Raw genomic sequence first — 26,707 nt, forward strand, 5'->3', positions numbered from 1 at the left:
TCGACAAGTGGAGAAATAATTTATTCAGCTGATGTATCGAACAAGCTAAGAAATTCTGAAATATTCCTATACAGAATAAATATTTTTCGATGGGTAGATCTACCTAAAGAAATGTACAAAATTTACACGTGATAAGGAAGTGAAAATATTAATAAATTAAACAATGTCAGTCAAAATATATTAAATACGCTCAGTCCAAACGAAAGAACAATTTCACAAAGAAAGTCAAAATAAAAATTCAGATTAATTGATAGACGATGCTGGTGAACTTAGCTGACCAGTAAAAATATTCTACGAAATGAGGAATATCTTCAAGTCAGATTCAATTTATACCACAAGTAGTGAAATTGAGAAAGCAATTTCGCAAACAAAATCGAGATAAAAATTCAGATTAATCGACAAAGACAGATACGAGTTCAGGAAAGAATTGGAAACAGAAACAGTAAACCATCGAAGGAAATACCCCATAGAGAATCATTTTCTTTCAGAGTCTTATATGGTCAACGTAACGCAACAATTGCCGAAATAATAGAAGAACCAGTTAATAGAATATCTCATTGTATGTCAAAATGGTGGAAACATTCACAGTAACGAAACGAAAACCGATAAATTCAACGAACCCAATTTTTCATCAAACGGTAGTCAAAAATGAACGAGCAAGCTTCAAATCAAAAAAATACGAGAGAGAGAGGATATTTAAACAAGACTCACCACTGGTCAGTAACTGGTCACTATTGGTCATCGTATGCTCACCACTGGTCAGCTGGTCAGCAGATCAGCAGTGATCAGCACTGGTCAGCCTTGGTCCTCCCTGGTTCCCACTGGTCAGCCTAGGATGATCCCGGGATACCCACCAAGTTAGGAGGTCCGCCACCCTCGGACTCCCCCGAGAAAGTGAAACATGCAAGTCTCCACATGAGCCGCTAAGTTAGTGATGGAGGAGTGGGGAGAACACAGCGTGCGTCAGCCATCTTAACCCGTCCGGTGGACAAATTATTTCACGAAAAATTATTATTTACGTATACTGATGGGCCCTTTCATTATTCATATACCACATATTGTTAAGAATTGTTTAAACTATTGAGTTGGAATGTTAAACAATGCTAAGTTTTAGTTATAATTGCTTAATTCACACCATCGTCAAATAGGTACTCTGTATGGAGTTCACATGCAACGATTAGTATTTTCGTAAAAAAATTATTTCAATATTTGTCAAGATTTCGTATCGCACGAATCAATGATTAATAGCATTACCATCGCGAAATCGCGTTTTACGGGCAAAAAGACAGATTTCTCTTGCATCACGAACATCACTCAGGGGTCAATCTTTCTAGTTCCTCGCGGTACGTGGACCTCTGCAAGGTCGAGTCCAACATATCGGAAGGTGGCATCCTCTCGAACGAAAGTGCATATTGCTATCAGCGTGTATTATGACGTGATACATAACGCGGGCCACGATACAGTCATACGTAGGACTTCTTATCGATGCTGTTCATCTGTCGAGGTTATTCTAGGTAGAAATTGCGATTGTAAAAGAAATACAATAAACATTTCCAGCTACCGTTTTTCTTTTGATGCTATGCGAAACACAGACGAGGTATACGAATAGACCTTTCACCTTATGGACTTTGATGACCCAATCTGACTGCCATACCGAGTTATTCTTTAAATAAATGATGTATTACAATTTAAAATGAAAAATAGAGGATTTTCGATGTAGTTGTCAATGAGGTACATCCTTACGTATTTTAATAATTTTGAAATCTTTAAATAACCTTAATCGAATGGTTACTCCCGCTAGTTGGGTCATTTCCCTTAGCCAATTCGGACAGTTTTCGGTCATCCAATTCGAGTCCCGAAAGAAGACGTCTTACGTTAGCTTTATCCGATTTGGCTAACCGTTCGATGAGAGCTCTTTTCAGATCTTAATACGTATTCTTCTTCGGTGGAGCTTCAATAATGTCCAACATGATCTTTATTGTTTCCTGGTCTAGATAGAGGAGAATGCAAATAAAAAGCATGGAAAATATGTATGATTTTAATTTTTTATTAATATAAATATAAGGAATGTTTTACACATTTGCAACTCTATTAAATAAAAACATGCCTAGAAATTTTTTATAATAAATAATTTAGGAGTATAATGGACTTCAGAATAATGTTAATGTACGTTCTACGTGAAAAATTGACGAATTAAATTAGACAAAGTCTGGAAATTTATATTTTCGATTCAATTTTTCACGTAGAATCACCCTCCTCCCTCCACTTGCATGTACCACCAAATACGGGACACCCTGTATATAAAATAGATAAATACTTAAACTGTATATAATATAGACTACAATTATTCTTTTGTAAATACAAAACTCGGTATAAATTGTAAAATAATTTTCAATCATCAGTTTCAGTGTCTTCATCTTCTGACGCAGTGTCGACTTTTGAATTATCTAACTTTCGTTTGAAAATGCCAATGTATTTACAGAATCGTTTTCCGGAACTTTGTATCTAAAAAAAAATAAGTTTATACACTTACAACTTATAAATAATAACAGATCGATTCTGATAAATAATAATTTACCATTTCCGAAATTTTATCTATAGTCCGATGTAAATTTTCTTTCGACACATTATCGTTTATATCCGGATACAAGTTTTGCAAAGATTTAACGAGCACTTGTTGATCAATACAGCTATGTAAATTTAGTATTTCCGTCAATATAGTATACACAAGACTATTGTGCGCATGGTAATCTTCCGTTAAAGGTTTACAAAACCCATGCCTAGTCATAAGCAATATAAATTTGGACACGTCGTAGGGATCAACTTCTTGCAAGGGACTGGTCTCTGGTGCATTATACAAAATTTTTAATGTCGGCAAGTACGCCTTTTCCAACATTTCTTGCGCCTGGGGTACGCGTGTTACAAAGTTATCGAAGAAAGTACTTAAACATTGTCGAAGATAGTAGTCCCTATCATTCGCAGGATTGAAGCATGAAATGATTAATCTCGATAATAAACCGATACTACTGATTCGTTGATTAATTAACAACTTGCAGATACCTTCGGTGGTAATCGTTCTTATTTCTTCATTCTGTGTTTTCATTAAAGAAAATACACGTATAATTTTCTCAACTTAAATGAATATTTCGCGAAATATATACTTACCGCGTTATCTAATAATTCCGTTAGAATTTTGATAAAATTGCAATTGTTCCCCTCTATTTCAGGCCTCTGTGTTGACGACAGACTCGCTTCACGATCACTATCGGTGTATAACTGTTTGCTGCAAGATTTTTTACTTTGTTCGGTGGTTTCTTCCTGACTTTCTACGATGCCAAAATATTCGAGGCCGTATAACAATAAAAGATCAAAGATTCCCTTTAAAGCTATGACCCAAATTCCGGAATTTTCTTCTTCCAAAGAGAACTGTAGAAGCAATATTATAATATGTTTTTTCGCTAGTTCCTTATCCAATATGCAACAGATACTGACTGTTTTTAGTGCCAGCATGTAAACGTCGTCGTTTGAATGCTACAAATAAAAATTACATTGAACGAATCGGAGGAGTAAAATAAAAATTAGAAAACAAGTACTTACATCTAAACTGACAAAACCTATTTCCATCAAATCTCTAAGAGTCGGTGTTAACGAAGTTACAGATTGTAGTACAGTACATATGATGCTTAGACATTTAATCATCGTTTCCGGATCATCTTTCTCCTTGATCTCTTGTTCGACGATCATCAAAGAAGGAGGAGAAACTTTTACCGAAAAGTTTTTTATTTCTTCGGTTAATTCATTTATTTCTTTCTGTAAACTGTCTGCCTTCAAAAACTCCTTGTCTTGTATAGCCTGATACTCTATTTCTTTTAATTCCAACAACTTTACCTTGAGTGATGCTATCTGAAAAATACTATTAATTAGGGGCATATATAGTTCAAATATTTAGCGTCAACGTATTTTAATGTTACTTCTAGATTACATGCTTACTTGTACATTGATCTTTTCTTGTTGGTATTTGGAGAGTTGAGGAACTTGCTCAAATTGTGAAGGTTCTATCAAAGGCGCTCTAATATCCCTGATCACAGTACATAAAACATTTACTCTACTATTTACATCTGGTATAACATATTGTAAATGTGAGACTATACATTCAATGATCTTTTCAGACCAGTGATTACTTATCAAGGTATTGCATATTAATTCGTTCAATTTTTTCCGTCCGAGCTCATCGGATAAATCATATGTTGTTACTATCTCGAATAATCGTAAAAGAATGAACTTTTGCATATTATTGACCCATGTCTCCGTTTGACCAGCAGACATTAGTGTTAGAAAATCGGAGATGTAAGTGCAAAACATGGATAATTCAGGTATAATTCTTTCCAATTCTTCTGTATGATTTTCACGAGAAACATGTTTTACTAAACATCTCCAGTAGAATACATTCTCTGTAACTAACTTATCTAATGGAATTAATTTTGTTTCTTTATCTATTGGTAATTGTTCTATCAATGTGTTTAGCTCACTGCTCCTAATTGAATAAAAATGAAATATTTATTACTTGAAAGAAACACTTAATTGTATGCATAATAAAGCATAGATTAAACACTTACTTAAATAAAGTGTCTAAAGCAAGAACAGATGCATTCATATCAATTTCAGCATCAAGAGCTTTCACTAAATCTATGAAATCTTCATTAAAATGCCCTAACCATGATGGTAATAGAACATTTTCTACATACTTTCTAACTTTTTCAGATCTATCTAGCAGACCATCATTTAATAATTGATGTCTTTGCATAATAGTTAAAGATCTAACTGTAACTTTACTAATAAATTCATATGCAGCTTTACGTACACTTTCATTCAGATCTCTTGTACGTGATAATGCTACCTGTAATGTTTTTTGATTTTTTCCCATGCACATCAATGCTGCTTTGCGAACTTCTACCTTTGGATCCTTGGAAGCATGATACATGTACATTTCTATAATTGGGCACTGATCATCCATGGGATCCTGAAGTCTATATAAAGCAAAAATTGCCTGAACTCTGACTTTTGGTGATTTATCCAACAAGCGATCCATCATAGAAACAGTAATCTTGTCGCAAAGAGTATCATCTAAAAAAGCTTGATCACCCATAGAATTTAGTAATATGTGTAAAAAGTTACAAATGCGAAATCGTACAGTTTGATCTTTTGCACAAAGATTACTCAACAGAAAGTCAAGTAATTTATTAAAGAAAGGACACAGTGATTCCTCAGACTCTTCATTTGTGACACTAAATAAACTGACAGCAAACTTAGCAACAAATTGAAGAGTATATTCGACTCGTGGATGGTCCTGTGCGATAGTAAGTGGAATTTTAAAGCACGACACAAAAGATGCCCAAAATTCTGACAGTTCGTACTAAAATAAGAAAAGAATCGGTACATCAATTATATTAAACTTACATCGTGCATATCTAAATCAAACGAATGTTATAATTAACCATTCGCGATAACAAAAATGAAATGGTAGCAATAAGAGTTTGTACCTGCTCGTAGTGCTTTATTAACTTTTTTATATTACTTTTATGACAAGTTTTAGAGAATTGAACAGCGTAGAATATTTTCCTCATAAGTGCATCTATATTTTGATTCATATCTGTTCCAAATTTTGCCGCTAATGCTTTAAATAAACGAGTACTTAGTAACGTTGCGTACACAGATCTGTAAATTCATGTAAGATTCTAACAGTTTCATTTTTCAAATATGTTGTGAACAGTATGGTTAAACGTTTAACAACAAATGTAACTAACGGTTATACAGAATTCCCTGCACTTTGTTCCAATGGCGTAGCATCTACGTTCTTTTATATCTACAAACTTTTTCCCATTGGCGCCAATGATCTCTATCTGTGATTAAATGTTTTCTTTAATAGTTTATTTAACCCTTTGCGAACGTTTGCCACTGTTACGCATTCGCGTGAAAGTAGGGTTGATGTACATAGCGCCACAATGGGAATTAATTAGTAAACAGTAAACCACCAACCACGCGACGCAACACCACGTATATTTATCTGCACTAACTGTATCAAATTGAGAGATGCCAGATTCAGCAACGAAGCTGCTTTCTCACCTATGCCAGATCACGCGTACGTGAGCTCGTGGAGTTTCGGAAAGTCGACAAAGGCAAACTGACACATGCCCTCTTTCTCGATTATTCCGAAGCTGCCCAAAGTAATTTCGGACCGCCTCGTGGGAGTCGAGAGAGAAAGGCTCACATTTGCCTTCTCGCTTTAACCAACTGAAATCCGACCTCCCGTCAACAGGTCTCCGCTGGCCTCTGCTGACCGCTGCTGATCACTCCTGTTACTTCTGACAACGTATAACGATTATGACTGGCTACTGTTAGCCCCTCCCAGCCTCTGCTGGCACCTGCTGACCACCGCTTATATTTCTGACAACGTATAACGATTACTACTGACTTCTGCCTGCCTCCGCTGGACTCTGCTGACCGCTACTGACCACTCCTGATACTTCTGACAACGTATAACAATTACAACTTGCTACTGCCTGCCCCTGCTGGACTCTGCTTGCCACTGCTTGCCACTGCTAGCCTCTGCTGACCACAGCTGACCACCCCTGATGCTTCCGACAACGTATAACGATTACTACTTGTTACTGCTTGCCCCTGCTGGACTCTACTTGCCTCTGCATGCCTCTGCTGGCCTCCGTTGGCCTCTGCTGACCGCTGCTGACCACTGCTGACCACCGTTTATATTTCTGGCAATGTACAACGATTACTACTGGCTACTGCCACCCTCTGCTGACCTCTGCCAGCATCTCCCAACCTAAGCTGGCCTCTGTCAACATCTCCCGACGTCAGCTGACCATCGCTGACCACTGCTGACCGTTGCTGACAACTTGTGACATGATATAATATGTTTATATGTATTAAAGTTTTGTATAATGTAAATCTATGACAATAAATGATATAATTTCAAAGTATTCAATGTGTTCTCATCATTTTTTACCGTCCTTTTCCTCTCCAAATCATTCTCTTATCTATAAGATGCGTACCACCTTCTTCGCAAGTTCACCAGCATTTTAGAAATGTTCCGGGAACTTTGGAAATCCGAATTTGACCTTGACCTTGGCCCAGTTTCGAAAGTGGGTCAAGGCCATTCGAATCTTAGAAAAATTCCGGGCACTTCAAGAATCCGGATTTGGCCTTGACCCAATTTCGAAAGTAGGTCAAGGCCATCGAATCTTAGAAAAATTCCGGGCGCTTTGAGAATCAGGATTTGGCCTTGACCCAATTTCGAAAGTAGGTCAAGGCCATTCAAAATTTTTAGAAATCTTTGGGCCAACTTGGAAATCCGGATGGCCTTGACCCAATTTCGAAAGTAGGTCAAGGCCATCGAATCTCAGAAAAATTTCGGGCACTTCGAGAATCCGGATTTGGCCTTGACCCAATTTCGAAAGTAGGTCAAGGCCATCGAATCTCAGAAAAATTCCGGGCACTTCGAGAATCCGGATTTGGCCTTGACCCAATTTCGAAAGTAGGTCAAGGCCATCGAATCTTAGAAAAATTCCGGGCGCTTTGAGAATCAGGATTTGGCCTTGACCCAGTTTCGAAAGTGGGTCAAGGTCACCGGCATTTCAGAAAACGCTCCGGGCACTTTGAAATTCCAGTTTTAAGTAGAGAAACGGTTTCTTATAACTAAGGGAATAATGGGAAGAGGAAAAGAAAGCTAAAAGTGATGAGAACACATAGAATTCTTTGAAATTATATCATTTATTGTCATAGATTTACATTATACAAAGTTTTAATACATGTACATCATGTTAGAAGTTGTTAACAAAGGTCAGCGTGGTCAGCAGGGGCCAGCAGAGATCAGCAGAGGGATGCAGAGGCATGCAGAGGCAAGTAGAGTCCAGCAGGGGCAAGCAGTAACAAGTAGTAATCGTTATACGTTGTCGGAAGCATCAGGGGTGGTCAGCTGTGGTCAGCAGAGGCCAGCGGAGGCAGGCAGAAGTCAGTAGTAATCGTTATACGTTGTCAGAAATATCAGCGGTGGTCAGCGGAGGTCAGCAGAGGCTGGGAGAGGCTGACAATAGCCAGTCGTAATCGTTATACGTTGTCAGAAGTAACAGGAGTGGTCAGCAGCGGTCAGCAGAGACCAGCGGAGGCAGGCAGAAGTCAGTAATAATCGTTATATGTTGTCAGAAATATAAGCGGTGGTCAGTAGAGGCCAGCAGAGATCAGCAGGGGCGAACAGTAGCATGTAGTAATTGTTATACGATGTCAGAAGCATCAGGGGTGGTCAACAGTGTTCAGCAGAAGCCAGCAAAGGCATGCACAGGCAAGCAGAAACCTGCAAAGGCAAGCAGAGACTTGTAGGGGCATGCAGTAGTAAGTATTAATCGTTATACATTATCAGAAATACCTGCAGTGGTCAGTAGCGTTCGGCAGAGGCCAGGAAAGTTCAGCAGAGACAAGCACACGCTGACAGAGATCTGCAAAGACCAACAGAGGTTAGCAGAAGTCAGTAGTAATCGTTATAGGTTGTCAGAAATATAAGCGATGGTCAGCAGAGTCCAGCAGAGGCAAGCAGTAATCAGGAGCAGTCAGGAACAGTCGCTGTATGGTGTCAAAAGTTGTCGGGAGTTCTGTACTTTTGTCAGCACTGGTCATCAGAGGTCATCGAAGGCAAATAGAAACCAGGAGTAATTTGCAGAGTTCAGTAATGAACTCTAGGAAAGACAAGTAAAAATACCTGGGCAGTCGAGATTCCGAATCGTATGCCTTAGACGGGAGGTCGGATTTCAGTTGTTAAGAGCGAGAAGACAAATGTGAGCCTTTCTCTCTCAACTCCCACGAGGCGGTCCGAAATTACTTCGGGCAGCTTCGGAATAATCGAGAAAGAGGGCATGTGTCAGTGTGCCTTTATCGACTTTCCGAAACTCTATTAGCTCACGTATGCGTGATCTGGCATGTGTGAGTAATGCACTAGGTACTGAATTTGGCATCTCTGCACTGATGGGAATACTCTATGATGAAAAATATAACCTAAAAATTTTATTAAGAAAACCAAAATGATGGATACTGTAAAATATAAAGAAGTAAGAACAAATGGTATTAATGACTCGGAAAAAAAGCGGCTAGAATCATTGAAGCAAAAGAAAGAAGCATTTAGGACTAAAGAATTGATGGTGCAAAATGCATTAAAGAATTTGGTAGATATTGTATTTAAATTAAATTATATCATGAAACTTTCTTTGCTTTTACTCAACGTGACATATTTATATATTTATTTGTACAGGATAATAAATCGAATCATAATAAAATAATATTTGATGAAGATATCGATAAAGTGGATCAACCTAAGATTAAAAAAAAATTACGAAAGCAGAGACATAGTTTGTTCAACGATGATGATAATGATAGGGACAATGATGTATCGCTTTGGGATGATAGTAAATTTGACATTACAGAGAAGGTTGTTAGACAAATTTATTGTTTTTGAAATTTGCAACTATAATAGTCAGTATTAATTACTTATTAATTATAGCCTCGTAAAGAAATTATTACTTTAGGAAACGATGAAAGGTTTAAAATTGACAAACGTTTCATGGAAGATGATCATGTATTAGATACAAATAATACAACAGAAAATAATGATGAGTCTGATTTACAAAAGGAGAAAGAATGGCAAATGGATATTTTAGAAAATATTTTAGGAGTGCCAATTCAGACTGCTTCAAAAAGCAAAGAAATGAACAAGGATTTAAAGTTTGCAAAGTATATATTTAAATAATATACAACAGATACATGGAGCGTGTTACCGGACAGGTGGTACTATCGAACAGAGGGTGATTCTATGTACGACAATAAGTCAAAAAAGAGAAATAACATTTTTCCATTTGAAGTTTCGTTTACGAGAAAATCGAATTTGAAAATGTGTTCACCCACATGTGAAAATCACCCACCCGATGGTACCACTCGTCCAGTAACGCACTGTATAAATACTATTGTGTGTAACTTTTATGTTAAAAAACTTTTCAGGAAACAAATGATAAGATACGATCCTACAAAAAGCGATCATAAAGAATATGAAATTATTGCAGAAAAATTGGAAGTTGATACTAAAAATGTTAAAAAGAAAAAAAGATCTAAGGATAATGAAAATACTGTTGAAAATTCACAGGCAGAAGTATCAAAAGATGTATACTTTTCAGTGTCAGGATCATTAACAAAAAGTTTGAAAGAAGGAGGCCAGTTTAGTTTACTAAAAACGTGTCAAAAAGAAGAAACCAACGAAAATGGTTAACTCTTATTTTATAATAACTAAAATATAATAATTATTTTATAATAACTATTAGTGTTATATTTTTATATACTTCTAGGAGATCCAGAATATAACATGTCTACCATAGACTCCACAAAACACAAAAGATTTCAATTTAGTTTTGATACAAAAAATCCATTCAAGTATGACTCTTCTGACGATGAGAAAGACAATAAAGAAGTAGAACAAAAAAATGAATCTACACCCGATCATATGTTTAAAGAGACAAATAATTTTTTCTTTGACATTAATGATGCACGGTTTAATGGTATATATTCATTATAAAAAATAAATTGTGACAAGAGGTAAGATAACAAATTTTAATGTTTTCAAAATTTCAGAGGCAATAAAATTTTTCTCTGAAGGAGTTGAATCGGGTGAAAATTTTAGCAATCTCAGGCAGAAATTGAAACAAATTATGCGTTCAAAAATTCAAAGAAATATAAAAAAAAATCAACCAGGTGGACATAAAAGGAAAATTAAACATTAGGGAATTAAATTAAAAGATTTATTTAATTGTTTTTTTAATCCTTCAAACATATAAATATGAATATAAAATTTATACAAATATTTCTGGAAAGAAAAAATAAAATTTTACGAATATATATATGTAATATGTGTATACTGTATAAAATATCCTACCTTCTTACTATGAAATTAAGATTTATTAATACATTGTTTACTATTGATATCATACATATAGATGTTATGTATGATTTATTTAATAATAATTACAACGAATTTTGACGATTTAACAGTATATATTCATGGACTTATTACAAAACAAATGCATTTACTATTGGTCCGTTTCATCCTTGATCAATAAATTCCTAATATATATCAAATATAACTTTATAGAATAAAGGAAGCACGTCATAAGTATGTCTTGTCAAAGTTAGAAATAAATCAGTCTATTTAAATTATGTAGTTGATCTTATTAAGCTACTCTGTGGTATATTTTTTCTAATAATTTTAAGAAGAGTTCATGGGGAAGTCCACGCGATATCTGTTGTATGTGCGTGTGTAATAAATTGTACGTTTCTTCTTCGTAAATAGGATAGGTATTTTGTAAACCTAACTCGTCAAAAAGTTGTTTCACACGATTCACTTTTTCTACATCTGGCACACCATAACATTCCTGTGTGTTAGCAAAAATTATTAATATTTAAATTCACTTGATAAACAAATTAAAATCTTATTGATAACATATTTACCTTTAAAATGTTCTTTTGTTTTTGTGTAGCGCGTTGCAAGGCTACAACGACAAGCCACGAACATTTTCCTGTTTCTATATCTGTACCATGTTTTCCAGTAGTTCCTGGGTCACCATAACAATCTAAATAATCATCTTGAACTTGAAAAAAGTGACCCATTTCGTATAAAATGGTTTCCGCTTGTCTATACATCTCTGGATCTTTTATGCCAGCCTATTAATTATGAAAATAATATTACATAAGAAAAATTGAAAAAATTTAAACTTTTTTTTGAAAAGCATGTACATGTAAATTTATAAATGACGTATTAAAGTTATATAATAAATTGCACATACATGATACATAGCAGATGTAACTGGTAGTATAAATGTATAGTAAGCTGTTTTGTATTTAACAATGGAATTATATCGATCCATTGTAAACAGATCTAAATTTGGTTTTTTCCCAAAGTTTGTTGATAATATATCCAGACACTGGCCATATGCCGTTTTTAATGTAGTCTGTAATTAACATTCTATTATACAAGATAAATTTTACCATAAATATATGTAAAACATAGTGTCCTTTCATTAAAAAATATATAGAGAAAAAATTGTAAGTCATACAATCATAAACAGGACACATTTTTTGCATGCAAATCTTTATTTTTTAGAAGAATGTTTGCACATTTACTGACAATTTGTAAGTATGTGTATCTCTGGCAAAAGAATTCCAATGAAAGTGTTCTTCTTAATACGAAAGACAGTTAAAAATTTATATTAATATATAATGGAAAATATTAAAATATACAAATAATCAAAAAGAACTATCATTAAAACGTTTCAATGGTAGACAAATTTGTCTATTTAGATACAGAAATTTGCTACTCACCTCTTGGTATAGCTCTAGAAGGTTTACATAATAATCTTTCGATTTAAAATGTAATCTCAGAAGTTGATATAAACAAGCTGACAACAACATGCCATCATTAACAGCTGTCAATCCAATCTCACCATGTAAGTACCAGCAAGGTTGATTGCGACGAGTTTTTGATTGATCTTGAATATCATCATTTACTAAGAAGAATGCTTGCAACTGTAATATAATATTTCTTGAGTATTTTATATGCAAACGAAGTACATTAAATTCTTAGTCTTTCATATCAATAAAGTATCAGAAAAGTGGTACATAGAATGTGAGATTAATATTAGGTCGTCCCATTAGTTCGTGCAGTTCGATATTCCGAAACTGAGGAGGATACAATTTGTAATTTAATAGAAAACAAATAAAATTTGTCAGTTCAGGGGATTTCTGAAATTTTAAACATATTAACATCAAACATTTTTTACAGATTTTATGTGAAAGATTGCTTCAAGTTCTAGTACAAAACTCAGTACGAATATATGAAACGACTTAATATAAAGATTTCACACATTATTATTAATTGTTCAATATTCAAACTGTTTTTACTGCATAATTTTGTTTATACTTAATCAGCAAATTTGATCAATTATACAGGGTGTTCGACCACCTCTGGGAAAAATTTCAATGGGAGATTCTACAGACTAAAATAAGACGAAAATCAAGAATAGTAATTTGTTGATTGAGGCTTCATTAAAAAGTTATTAACGTGTAAAGTTCCATACCGACCGAGAAATTTTTCGACGAAAAAAAAAAATTTTAAATCGTTCTGAAAAAATTTTCTTTGGTTGCAAGGGTTAATTATAATCATTTTTGGTCAATAGACACACCCCTGAAATTCTACTCACTTTCGAGAAAAAAATTCGTGTAGGTGGACAAATTTAATTAATAATTTTTAACAATAATTTTGTTAATAACTTCTTAACGAAGCGTCAATCAACATATTCGTATTCTTGATTTTCGTCCTATTTTGGCCTCTAGAATCTCTAAATATATGTATGTATGTTACGTTTAAGTGTGAAAGGTGGAATATCTCACGAGGTATTAAAATTATCAAAAGTGTTCTAATAATAGTTATTTTACTTAAAAGGGCATATTATGTGATATAAATAATTTTTGCGTTGGTTGAGTGGTGGGGGAAATGTCAAGGTTAAACTAATTTTTTTAAATGGAACAATATATTTTTTTGTTAATAACATGATAGCGTTTGTCGAGACAAATTCAACGACCTAACCACACACCACCTCTCCCTTGTTCACTTTCTAGTTCATCTTCCCTGCCAACCAATTATACCACTTTCTTTCTCATATCCTGTCACATTCACATCGAAACCCGAAAGCCATGAATTGTATTATATTATTCTACTAATTAAATATTAATTATTCTTGAAAACAATGTAAAATATAATAAAAAATTACATACCAACTCTGTGCACCAGGCTAATATTCGTGCTAAACGTAAATTTTCGTCTGTTAACTGATGTTGAGAAGCCAATAGTTTGTATGCATGTATAACCGCTAATGCTCTATTTTTTTTCCCTGTAGGAACATTATATTGTAATACCTAAAAATGGGAAAGCACCATACCCTTGATTAACATTTATTATTAAATAATTTTATTTTTCTAGCAACAAACAATGTTTTTTTTCACATTACACAACATTAGAATAAACAACTATAAAGACATAAGTAAGGGTTAATTAACAGTGCTCGAAAGTTGAACAGTGAGATTTTTATGCAGAGAATTTGCATATTTCTTGTTTTAGGTAATAAATCGTGTAAAGGATCTATATATTTTGCATGTGGCAAGTCAACAAAAATATTGTGTTCTTTCAGCAATTCTATTCATTTTTTGTCTTCTTTTTTCACTTCTCATTTTTAAATATTATAAACGTCAAACGAGGACTAAGTGCACTCGTTGAAGAACATAACTGCAAAATTAGTTTTTTTTTCAAATGACTGTGCAATTGAGCGAAGTGCATTCAGCATCGAGTTTTGCATGTATAATGAACAAAAATACTATCGTCACGTGTCTCATGAGTAGTCTGGTTTGCTCGTTATGTGGATATAAATAAACTTTTACGTGATAATTTTCAATTTATAGAAAGAATACCTTCGCCGTCCATTTTGTAACGTCCGGTATGTCTAAATTACGACCAGCGTCTGTGAGATCCCGAACAATGTCTGGCCACACAGCCATCAATTCTCGACTTTCATCTTTGTTTGTCACGAATGTGGAATGAGGAATGTAATACAATTTTCTCGCGGCAGCTTTCGTTAATCTGAAGAATGAAAGTTTTAATAATATTCGTTAATCAGAAAATATAACGGTCATTAAATTAATTTTCTGAAATTACAATATTCTCGGGATAAACGTGAACTCCTCGGGCCTGAAGAGTCACATTTGTCGTAGAGGAACTACGTTCTTTATATTTTGTGAACAGCGTTAAATGCAGAAAAAAACAATACGTCAAAAGGAAAAAGAAACTGAGATCGAGACACATTGGCAAATTTAAAAACTTGTGCATCGATAAGATACTAAAGTAAAATGGTTGTTGCGGTGAAAATCTCGTTCGATTTTCCACTGCTTGATAAATCAACATTATTTCTACCAAAAGTATTAAAAGGTAGGGAATATTTAACATTTTTACGTGAAATTTATTTCTCCCTAAAATTTAAGGGTCTTATCATTATGTAATTTCTTTAAAAGCAGCGAGGATGATGATAACTGTCGACAATAAGTTTTCAGTTGAATGTGAACAATTAATAAATTTTAAAATTTGATAACAAATTTCGTAACTATATTTTATTTCTTCAAAAAAAGCAGGCTGTGACTACCTTGTGTGATTTATCCTGTATATTTACACAATAACAACAATGACGAATTTGACAGCGAGGTCGCAGTTCAAGCATACCTATTATCAAACTCTATGTATTATGTATTACGTAGCTTGCTTCTTATTGCTTCATAAAAGAAAAATATGCATATATTCAATAGATAATTCTCGATGAAACAAGTTCAAAAAACGCCTTAGTATACTTGTTTTTCCCTTCATCTAAAGATGGGCAAACATTTTTAAGAGAGGGTAAAAAAAAAAAGAGAAAAAATTTTGGTCGACCAAAATAAAGATCAATATAAATCATTATAAAAAGCAATAAAGACTCAAAAAATAGAAAGTTTTGAAAATTCTTTAACACTAATACGATAAATGAAGCTGTGACTATTCATTGTCGAAAACACCTGTTCACATATGCATAGGATGAATCAAACATTTTCGCCCTAGCATAAGGTTTATTAGCGAGGTTCGCCTAACAGTGAGTCTAAGCAACATCACGTTCAAAATGAATTAGCGTGTGATCAATTGTGTAGGGTGTTACAATGATTATCATAATACCTAATGTAGTTTTAAACTATATAAAAATGTAATGTGACTAATATCTACGATTTTATTAACTAACTAATTACTAATTACAATATTGTACAAAATTTACACCGGTTTGACTGGATATTATTAATTTTTATGTACAATGTTTTGTATAAATATACGTGTATATGGGATTTTTTGTGATGTAACTACTTATTAATATACTAAGGACTATATCTATGTTAAATTATGCATATACAGGGCGTTCAGCCACCTCTGGGAAAAATTTGAATGGGAAATTCTAGAGGATAAAATATGACGAAAATCAAGAATAGTAATTTGTTAATTGAGGCTTCGTTAAAAAGTTATTACCGTTTAAAGTTCCGCCTGTAGAACGGCAATCTGTGAACAGTTGCGTGCATACGATAATTGCTATTCTTGATTTTCGTCTTATTTTATCCTCTAGAATTTCCCATTCAAATTTTTCCCAGAGGTGGCCGAACACCCTGAATAAGGGTATAAACTATATGATAGACTACTTGATTAAGATATTTACAATGCTATGTACAGATTACAGATATGTGATTATTTAGTGTTTTGTTTGGTTCACTGGTAAGATCTGTGATTGGTAATGGGGCTATTTTTCTAATACCATGTTTTTATTCACCGTTCGTAGTTCTGATCGTTACGACGCGAATAATGCCGTTTTCTCCTTGATGTATTGTCGTGATGCGTTTCAACATCCCTTCCTTTATCTCGGTGTTGTTCGTCTGGTGCCATTTCTTCTTAACAGTGATGTCGTTGTGGTACTCTTTGTACCATCTTTTCCAAAAATGTTACCTGATTTGCCGAGTGTCTTGCCACGAGGGTGGTCGATCTACTTTTAACTCGGTAAAATCACACACAGATGTGCTCGTTAGTGAGTCAGCTATCAAAAAGTGACTTGGCGTCGAGGGTGTAAAGTCATTAGGATCGAGAGACAAGGGAGTTAGTGTCTTGAGTTTAAGATGGCTTCCAATAATCCGAATAAAGAAAGAATAAATGAAGGATGGAAACGAATACAAGATCTAAATACTAAAAACAACAAAAAATAATAGTAAATAATAATAATAAAATAAAAATTTTCTAAATGGTCTAATTTACGCCTTATTGACGTGGGAAATTTCTCGTCTAACTCATTTAATTGTAGTTTGATGGCGGTCGCAGATGTACTTTTCTCATACGTTTCGAGTAACAATCTGAATGTCTCTAATTCGAATTGAAAAGCTACGTGCTTCACTTTCAAAATTTTATATATTATATATATTTTACATATTGTGTTTTTTCAAATAGAAGTTGGAGAGGACGACACGGAATGAAATAATACGATTTGATAGTGACTCACAAAGCAATGTGCGACTTACCGGTTAAAGCAGTGACGCTAGTTGATGTGTAATATACTAGGATGCTGAAAAAGGTTGCTTGTAATGTAGCATTTCGACGTCACTGATTCTGACAGATATCCTTTCCTCCTGCTGAATTTGACTCGTCTAGTTGCTTACGCCTCTGGATGTCAGTCTTCTTGAGTAACTGACTCTGTTGACGATGATGTTGCGATCTTCAATTTCGACGGTGACACTCCAGATGTCATTCATCTCGACAATTGTTCCTCTTCTTTCGAAAGTGACACTCATTGTCAGGATATCACTTCGATATTCGCGGAGATTTTTCATTTTTCCGGACCGCTGTTTCTTCTAACAACACTGATATCCGGCTCCGATAAATATAAATCCGGAATAAATTAATAATCCCGGATGGAGGATTGAAGAAGTTGAGAATCATTTAGTTTTAATTTATTTGTTATATTATGTTGTGTTGGAAAGCGAAGTGAAGCGATCTGACAAGGAGAAGGCCTTCGGGTTACCGATTTTGTTAAAACTTTGCACATTTGTAGATTTAGTTATCTGGTTTAAGAATATATAACATTACAGAGGCAGATACTCAATAATTTTAAAAATATTAATGATTAAAGTTTTATTATTATCTACAAATGTAATTTCAATCTATTAAGTGTCAATTACCATCATGGGGCGTGATAATAAAGCAAGAGACTCCTACCCAATAGGTCCAAGTTCGATTCCCGATAACTACATAATTGTTTCCCATTAATATAAATAAACTTGAATAGTCAAATTCACACATAAAAACATTAATTACCTTTTAAATCAAATATCTTTATTTATTAACATTAATTAACATTAATATTTCTTCATTTGTGAAGTACAACATAGTTCTCAATGATTTCTTTGTTTTCAGCTACTGTGAGGATGGAGAATTTCACCTGATTATCAATATCAAATTTTTATATCTTTATATACGTTACTTATCTTAATAAATACAAAGACACTTCATTTAGAAGTTAATTAGCACTTTTATGTTTGAATTTCATTATTCAAATTTATCTATATTAAGAGAAAAGAACTTATGTAGTTACTGGGAATCGAACTTGGACCTACTGGGTAATAGTCTCTTACTTTACTATCACGCTCGATAGTGGTGATTGACATTTAGTAAATTAAAATTATATTTATAGATAATAATGAAACTTTAATCACTAATCTACAAAAATTATTGAGTATCTGTCCCTATAATGTTATACATATATTCATAAACCGGATAATTAAATTTACAAGTGTACAAAGTTTTAACAAAATTGGTAACCCGAAGGCCTTGCCCTTTCCTTTTAAGTTCTACCGAGTTTTTGTACGGAGTTCTGGTTTTTTATTTGTGAGTATCCTCCCTTTTAAACAGCCCTTAGGTTGATATCTTTGGAAGGGGGTACGTGTCTTGTGGGAGTGAAGTTTCTTGTTTTTGACGGCATGCAAGTAATACTTTCTCTTGATTCGAAATTCTGAAGTTTATAGAAGGGCTATGTACTGGCAAGCAGATGTCGGAATCCTGATCTTGCACATTGTCGACGAGTTTTTGCCTAATCATAAACCTCGCCTAACAACTATTTGAAATGATTGATAGATTGCAATTCCATTAATTCAAGCTGTAAATCCAGTCTCACTATTTCATGGTCTACAATAAAAGGCATGCTAAAAATATCCAAATCATTTTCAATGGCTGTGAAGTCTTGAAATTTTCGTTCAAATTCAAGATGAAGTTTTCTCAGGCCATCTTCGATAGCTCTTAAAAGCTTAAGCTTGTCTTTACCTATTGGGATTATTGAATTTAATCTCAAGAAGTGAGACTAGTAGTTCTTAGCTAGGTGATTAGTTATTTTATATTGAAGTGTATGTATGTAGATACAGAGTGATTAGTGGTACAAATATGATCAGGGAAATTCTAAGTTCGAAATATGTAGACCCTGAGATCATCATTATTTCTTGTAGCGTGAAATTATAAATTTTTTTAGCTAAACTACTGATACAGAAGAGAAAGTAAGAGCCTGAGATTTTTACAAAAATTTTAAAAGCGACAGCGTTAAGATTCAAGATTCTCTATCAAACTTTTTTTACAAAACGAAACTTGCGAACACCAAAAAACAGTGCAGATCTATTTTAAGAATTTTTCTTATCTTGATGACGTTGAAACTAAACCGTAGATTTCTAAAACCTTTTTTAATTAATATGCTATTCAAATTATTCTAGTAAAGGTCGTGACCATCAAAACAAAACATCGAAATAGATTGGATGATCGATACGATATGCATACTACATTATCAAAGATCACTCCAATGTTCAAAGTTTTTATTCAAATCAAATATAAACAAATACATAATATATCAATAAAATTATGTCATTAGACGTAATTCTACAATTTTACAATTCTATTAATAAATACAATTATTTCACTTGAGAATTCATTTTTCAGAAAATCAACTTTAACAATTCATTGTGTACGCGCGCAATGGAGTACTGGCTTGGACTTTAGCATAAGTAAAAACAGTGTGTAATGGGGACAGACATACCAGAATAACTCGTACTCAATCGCACGTATATCCAATAAATTTTCAAATTCAATTATTTCAAAAACGAAGTCTTAAATGAAAAAATTGTATCCTTGATTCTTTATTTATTTTTTTTCATATAGGGCCCCCCCCCTTTGTGGTTGTACCATCGATACTGGGATATACACTGCAATCATAGGAACAGTATCACCAGAACATATTCTCGCCATTTAGTAATTACAAAAAAAAAAATTTCATCCTAGTACGTTTATCTTGTCTTAAGACGTAAGAGTTACAGCATGTCTAATAATATAATTTATTGTTAAAGAACGAGTTGGGTTTGTTACTTCGAGGCGATGTATATTTATTTTATTGTAATCAAATGTGGCGTAACCGGTTTTCAAATAAAGCGTACAAAACTTTTGAATTGTGTCAGTATTTTTGTTGCGTCGCGTATAGAAAACACACGTCAACGTAGTCAGTCATGGAATGGTTACTATAGTCAGTCAATTGTCATGTAAATGATAAAATGCTTTTACATGACGTAGTTTCGTTCATATGCTAACACGTTTAGTTATACTTCATAACATGTCCACATTTGAAGAAGATACTTTGTCAAAAGAATCTCTGCCAAAAGGTTCTGTATCAGAAATAGCGAAGAATGACCTTCACACTCTGGAGAAGGTACGATACACATATTTACATGTATTACTTGCTGCGATCAAAAAACTAACACTTAAATAGAGTATAACATCGACTTAATACGTTTAATGTTGACGATAAATAATAAAAAAAATGGTATAGAAACATAGGTCCCTGAAAACTTTATTAAACAGTTATGACAAAAATACAGAATACGAAGATAATACGTTAATATTTACGTTTAGTTTGTTTATATGAGCTGTATTTACTATCCGAAAAACTATTTACTAGCCTTCAAAAGTTGCACGATACTTTTAATACTTCCAAAAATGATTGAAGCTCAATTTCAAAATGTCCACCGTACTTGACGATACAAGATTAATAAAGGTTGGAAATCGTATTTATTACCCTACGAATTTCATTTTTATTTTGTTTCATTCGATTGAATGCGATAATTAAGTTTTCATATCAATTCATTATGCAAATTTATTCTTATTTAATTTACTTTTTCTTTTAAAGATTGGACGATTCCGGAGGCTAAATCCATTGCAGAAACCGTAAACAAGGTGTATATTTCGTTTTAATATCGCATAAATAATTACGACATTTCGGTACGAAGTCTTAACAAAGTACTAATGGTATTAGTGAAGATTACCTTCAAAGTAATTTATGATAATAAACACAATTCTCATAAACAGACTAAATGTAAATATTGTTAATCTATTTTTACATTGTATCCCAGTATACAATATTATTCCCTTAGTTTTTTATATTTTTGTCGTAACTTTTTAATAGAATTTTAAACGATCTATATATTTAATCCTATGAAATATATAAACAAAGTTAGCTATTAACATTTGGGACACTCTATATATTCTGTCTCTTTGGATAAACTTCTAGACATACGCTCTCTATTTATCTAACAGAGAAACATGTTGGTATTGCAGAGAGGTAAACGTTATTAGCGATCAGTTATTTAAAAATTAGTGTCGACTGCAGTAAATCCAGGACGAAACAAACTAATTAGAACTGTCTAAATATCTCCAACAGACTAAATTTCACGATTACATTTTTCTAAGTCAAAATTTTATCTTGTTTTACTATTATTCATAATAAAAATTGAATTTCAAATTTTTGTAAACGATACGGTTATATTCGACCAGTAGCGTGGTTATTTCTGCCTTATCTTGTTCTGTATCTAAGCCATATATAAATATGAAACAAATTTATAAGACCATAAAATATAAAACCATAGAGTGATAAAGAAGAATTGGGCTCAAAAATAAGTGCATCCATTACAGTAATTTTAAAAGCGATAACGCATCGAGGAACGCAAACGATAATACATTGCAAACCTGACGAGACCAAACAAAATTTCATCGATATGATTGTTCAAACAAAAATATAAAAAACAATATAATCCCACTGTCCGTGCATTATCTAGAATACGTTTAATTTCAACAAATTTAAGGATTTGTGACAGGTTAGTGGATTTACATATTTAATTTAGCTTCGAACAAATAGATTAAAATGTATATAAAATATTTGTTTACCGAAATTCTAAATATAACAAACGTACACCGACATCTACATGATTTTTGAAAATCTTTAATTTGAATGTTTAATTTTACTGAATAATTATACAGTAAATCTAAGAGTTTTGTTTAATCGATGATATAAATATCAAAATTTAGAACAAGTACACATAAATTAACGTAATATGTTGTATGAAGATGTTCATAACCTATCATTTCTACGATAAGAAAGAAAATATTTTCGGTGAGATACGTGCACTGATCTACATCTATGTACATATGTAAATCTTTATTTCTTTCTTTATATTTGTACTACTACCGCCGTGCATCGATAATTGTAATTGTAAATAGTTACAATACGACAACCTTTATTACCTTGACTATTGTTATGACTTTTAGCATAACAGAAATAAATATGTTAATATTTACCATTCCACATATTCTTACAAATATTTAGCTTTAGAAAATAAAATCAAGTTTTCAAAATAATGTAAAATGTCTCAAATTGTTAAGTAAACACGAAGTATAACAATATAACCTTACTATAACATAGCTTCTATAAAAATTAAGTAAATGTAAAGAAATCTTTCGATATTTCTTATGACTTTTGTACTTAAAAATATATTTATTCAATTAGTTTCAATAAATATACTATGTAGGCATATGCATATATTTTTTATTATTACTAATATTTCGATATTAACTTATAATTCATAAGAAGTATATATTTACTATATAATATATATAAATATATCTAGTAAATTATGATTTATCATCATTTTATCAAATATTTATTTATTTATAGTACAGAGGTGTACAATTTTAATAAATATTTCGTAAACTTGTATATGCCTCCTTGCCATTACATATATATACATAAAGAGAAAAAGAAAGTATAGTTACTATATTATTAGGTGTGTTTTTATTAGACGTTGATTATTTGGAATACTCGTGTAATGTAAATAATAAATACATCGAGTATTTACGCCTCTTAAAGTATTAAAACTAAGTAACATATTTGCGCTTTTATATTTTTCAATTTATGTATACATTTATGGCTCTTAATTAACATGAAATTTTTCAGATTCTTACTTACCTAGTAGATTCCGAGATGGATGTATTTGTCTTACAATGTAAAAAGCATGTGCTGGATGCTTGATTAAATTGTCGCGAATTATTATCTTTAATATGTATAGAATCAATGAAATTACGCGAAAAATTTCGTTTAAACAGAGACTGAACATATTTTTGTAAAGTGAAAGACATTTTTGCGTATATAAAGTATAATACAATGTCTTGTTAATAACCTCTTTATGTAACAAAATAACGAACTCCTTGTGTGTATCGTTTTGCACGTTAAGCATGGACGTTGCGTACTATAAAAATGTTGATGAAAAAAATGCAAACGTAAATCCAAAATAAAGATTATTATCTCAAACAGAACTACCAACAATTTATTCAGACGTGAAAAAGAAAACGTCAAAATCTAAGACGGTTGCCGCATAACCTAACACGCGCTACATAATCAATATATATACTAATGTACTGTCAGTCCAAACGAGACGCATGCTTTTATACCACTACTGAATCCGTGATAATATATCCAATGTAACAAAATATGCATATATACTTATTTATTCAAATCTGTGTCATTGTGTAACATTTATTCTATACGTCAATTCACCATTCTTGGACATTTTCAATCGTTTCTTATATACCTTCATACATATACTCCATATTATACTGGTTGTAAAAAATTTGTCGATACTATACAAATTCTAAGCAAGCTTCGACTTTTGATTGGAGAAAATGAAGTTAGACGCGCAAGCTGATTCAGCTAAAGAAAATTAGCAATGGTCGATTTTTGATTTTAATAAAAGTTACTTAAATTATTTACAATTTTTTAATGTTACAAAAATAATAAAAAACTGTGTGACATTGAAATTTTCATATTTTTAATATTATCTTACTATCAAATTAATATTAACCCTACACCACTCCTGTGCTATTTAATTGTACATTAATTGTGTATCCGAATAATTTATATATAAGATTTTTATATTTATTATTAGTATAAGTTAATAATAAAACGTAATATTCGATTCGTCTTACGTATGTTGTGAAGTTGGTCAACATGATAGGGAAAAACGCCATTACCACATTCTAAAGGCGGGAAAATCGAATCATTTAAATGTGTTCGACTCATTAAGAGCAACAGCGTGCTATAGGCGTATACGAACAAATGTGAACATATTTATAATTTGTATTTAAAAATAGACAATGTTACGAATAATTATTACAGAAATGAAAAAACAAATTGAAAGACACTTAATTTCTGGTATCAATAGAGTTTAGACATATTAAAATTTGCTCCTTAAGTATCAAACATTAATTAAAATTTCTCGTTAAATAAATTCGTTTTTGCATTTTTAGTTTTATTTAAATTTCTAAATATAAGTTTTAAAACAGTAATATATTCGTAATATCAATAGATTTTGACGAAAGTAAGGTTACGAATAATTTTTAGAATTTATATATCATTTGTTCTTTTTTGTAAAAAGTATGGCATTTAGAAAACGTCATATTAAGGAATACAGTATTAGATTGTATAATGAGTTCGTTTGCATCGATAATTACACCCATTCCAGAATATATGTAAAACTACTGTTTGTTTGATTACAATATCTGTTGTACATATTTAATTACGTTGTAATATTCAAAGTACATATTTGTATTCTATTCGAAATTTAAAAATAAAAACATGATAAAATAACGATTGAACATCTAGTACATAATATACATATTTAAGTTAACCTAAATTTATTTGTAATGTCAATTACTAGTATTTAGAATAAAGTCATCTAAATTATCCACAAAATTCTTGGAATTACAGATAACATCTTTTTAATACTTGTAAAATATCATATTGAAAAATTAAAACGTAAATTATGACCGATAATGGCCCATGCAGGTCTACATTGGGTAAACTTTTTGGCTGTGGTAAACAATAGTTATTATTTTATAACGAAGTAGAGACGAATTGCATTTTGAAATTTTTCAGCTAATTTATTATTTGTTTAGTAAATTCTGGGATTAATTGGAATATCAATCAAATTAAATCAGCATGTCCTCCGAAAAAGAAGAAGACCGAAGACAAAATTGAAGAGAGTAAAAAATCATTGGACGAAGGTTTAGACGACGCTGATTCTGCTGATAAAAAAAAAATACCATACACATCTCCTAGTGAAATTTGTCCAACCGTTAAATCTTGTTGCGTCATTAAAATGCAGGTAAAACAGTAGATTCAAGGTCACTGAGGGATTATCGTTATCGTATCTTTGGCTATTCGATCCTCATTCTCCTATTGGTTCTTAACAACCTGCAGATAGACGGTCAATACGTTATATCTGGAATGGAGAAGCACAAATAGAGCTCTCTTTATACTTATGTTAACTTCTTTAAATTTTTATTTCAGCATATTTATTATTTTTAAATTCGTGAATATCAAAATGCTTCTATCGAAAAATATTTATAGGATCCGTGTGCACCCTGTTGTTGCGAGATGAAACCGACACCACCACCTTGCCCACCTAGAAGTGGATATCAAAAACCACGTCAGTCAACGTGTGGATGTGATCTTTGTCAAAAAAATCCTGATAATGAGAAATGTTGCGACAGAAACACAGCTTTTCGCAATATAACCATCGATCCTAGATACTTCGAGAAAGCATAAATATATTCGAATAAACTGCATCAAAACAATATAATTATAGTTATAAAAATGCAAAATTATGTAACTAAATAAATAATGAATTATGCGTTGTTATTTTCTCTCGCTATTAACATACGTAAAATTTACGAACGTGTAGTAAATACTTACCATAAAACTGAAAATGAATTTAACATTTTAGAAGTTTAGTATTTTTTGCGTAGGCGGAGAACGATTTAGATCGTTATATTTACGCATTAGAAATTTCATAAATAATTAGAGATCAAACGAACTTAAACGATTACAACTGTAATTGTACAAAACTTGGAAAATGACAACGAGTCTTCCGATCGTCTAGTCGATTTTTTAATCACGTTCCAATCTATACCCTTATCAAAAGCTTTTGATAATGATTTGATAATGCCGTATTAAATGTGTGAAGAATATCTTTATATCTAAATAATTCTGTTTTATTTTAAGGCATTCTTCACTTATCATTATATACATATATACGTATATTTTGCTCTGGCGCCTGTGCCTAGATGGTAAAGAAGGTTGCTGTGGAGTTGCTACAATCATTATCAACGTTATAATACTTAGTGGACTGAAAGGGAACTACAGTTACAATTTTGAGAACGAGACCTGACGTATAATCTTATCGTCCCGTAACTATCAATACGTATGGTCAGCACATTCACAATCAGTTTCCAACTTGCCGTGTTCGTTATATACATACAATTTAAGTGTGGGACGTTAAACAGTTTTCATAAGGTAAGATTTATACTTTTTAACATATTTTTATAATATTATCTATGTATATTATATGTATACATGTATATAATAACATAAAGTATGATTCTTTCTTTTTGTTAATGAAAAATATGCAAGCTGCGAAAATATCGATTATTAAATATTATTGTTACTAAACATATCAGAAATATAAATTATACAATGCAAGAATGGAGTGATTATATGCGAAAGAGTATGTCGAAAATATGGAATAACATTTTTCCACTTGAAGCTTCGTGTTTGAGAAAATCGATTTTGTATATTCTGAAAGTACGTGTGCA

General features: G+C 32.3%; 5 protein-coding genes across 9 annotated transcripts in view; 2 read left to right on the top strand and 3 right to left on the bottom strand.

The window, feature by feature from the left end:
• Positions 1–26,707, bottom strand: part of Nha1 (Na[+]/H[+] hydrogen antiporter 1) — a 572,935-nt gene that overhangs the window by 33,984 nt on the left and 512,244 nt on the right. The gene's annotated exons all lie outside the window — the stretch shown is intronic.
• Positions 2,061–6,333, bottom strand: LOC143342338 (condensin complex subunit 3-like). Of its 3 annotated transcripts, XM_076766109.1 has the most exons (9): positions 5,805–6,333; positions 5,541–5,715; positions 4,617–5,413; positions 3,991–4,534; positions 3,598–3,903; positions 3,493–3,531; positions 3,166–3,426; positions 2,579–3,091; positions 2,061–2,505 (listed from the first exon to the last, which is right to left on the bottom strand). In XM_076766109.1, exons 2-9 carry the CDS (start codon positions 5,646–5,648, stop codon positions 2,392–2,394), a joined length of 2,682 nt encoding a protein of 893 aa, XP_076622224.1. In that variant the 5' UTR covers positions 5,649–5,715; positions 5,805–6,333; the 3' UTR covers positions 2,061–2,391. The 3 variants fall into 3 exon arrangements, with proteins under 3 accessions (XP_076622224.1, XP_076622222.1, XP_076622223.1); XM_076766107.1 differs by having other exon boundaries at positions 3,166–3,531; XM_076766108.1 differs by lacking the exon at positions 5,805–6,333 and having other exon boundaries at positions 3,166–3,531; positions 5,541–5,797.
• Positions 8,948–10,944, top strand: LOC143342959 (putative RNA-binding protein CG14230). 2 transcript variants are annotated; one of them, XM_076767325.1, is made up of 6 exons: positions 8,948–9,227; positions 9,314–9,490; positions 9,563–9,792; positions 10,057–10,316; positions 10,401–10,607; positions 10,681–10,944. In XM_076767325.1, exons 1-6 carry the CDS (start codon positions 9,087–9,089, stop codon positions 10,827–10,829), a joined length of 1,164 nt encoding a protein of 387 aa, XP_076623440.1. In that variant the 5' UTR covers positions 8,948–9,086; the 3' UTR covers positions 10,830–10,944. The 2 variants fall into 2 exon arrangements, with proteins under 2 accessions (XP_076623440.1, XP_076623439.1); XM_076767324.1 differs by having other exon boundaries at positions 8,962–9,227; positions 10,398–10,607.
• On the bottom strand, positions 10,834–23,469 carry LOC143342957 (farnesyl pyrophosphate synthase-like). Its single transcript, XM_076767317.1, has 7 exons — positions 23,025–23,469; positions 14,566–14,734; positions 13,876–14,016; positions 12,424–12,627; positions 11,889–12,053; positions 11,554–11,766; positions 10,834–11,477 (listed from the first exon to the last, which is right to left on the bottom strand). Exons 1-7 carry the CDS (start codon positions 23,192–23,194, stop codon positions 11,277–11,279), a joined length of 1,263 nt encoding a protein of 420 aa, XP_076623432.1. The 5' UTR covers positions 23,195–23,469; the 3' UTR covers positions 10,834–11,276.
• Positions 20,304–25,820, top strand: LOC143342960 (uncharacterized). 2 transcript variants are annotated; one of them, XR_013079884.1, is made up of 3 exons: positions 20,304–20,435; positions 21,649–21,876; positions 25,010–25,314. XR_013079884.1 is itself a non-coding variant. In XM_076767326.1 (3 exons), exons 1-3 carry the CDS (start codon positions 24,877–24,879, stop codon positions 25,659–25,661), a joined length of 459 nt encoding a protein of 152 aa, XP_076623441.1. In that variant the 5' UTR covers positions 24,708–24,876; the 3' UTR covers positions 25,662–25,820. The 2 variants fall into 2 exon arrangements, 1 of the variants encoding a protein (XP_076623441.1); XM_076767326.1 differs by lacking the exons at positions 20,304–20,435; positions 21,649–21,876 and adding exons at positions 24,708–24,928; positions 25,464–25,820 and having other exon boundaries at positions 25,010–25,218.

Source organism: Colletes latitarsis, chromosome 6 (assembly GCF_051014445.1).
Source record: "Colletes latitarsis isolate SP2378_abdomen chromosome 6, iyColLati1, whole genome shotgun sequence".
Lineage (NCBI taxonomy): Eukaryota > Metazoa > Arthropoda > Insecta > Hymenoptera > Colletidae > Colletes > Colletes latitarsis.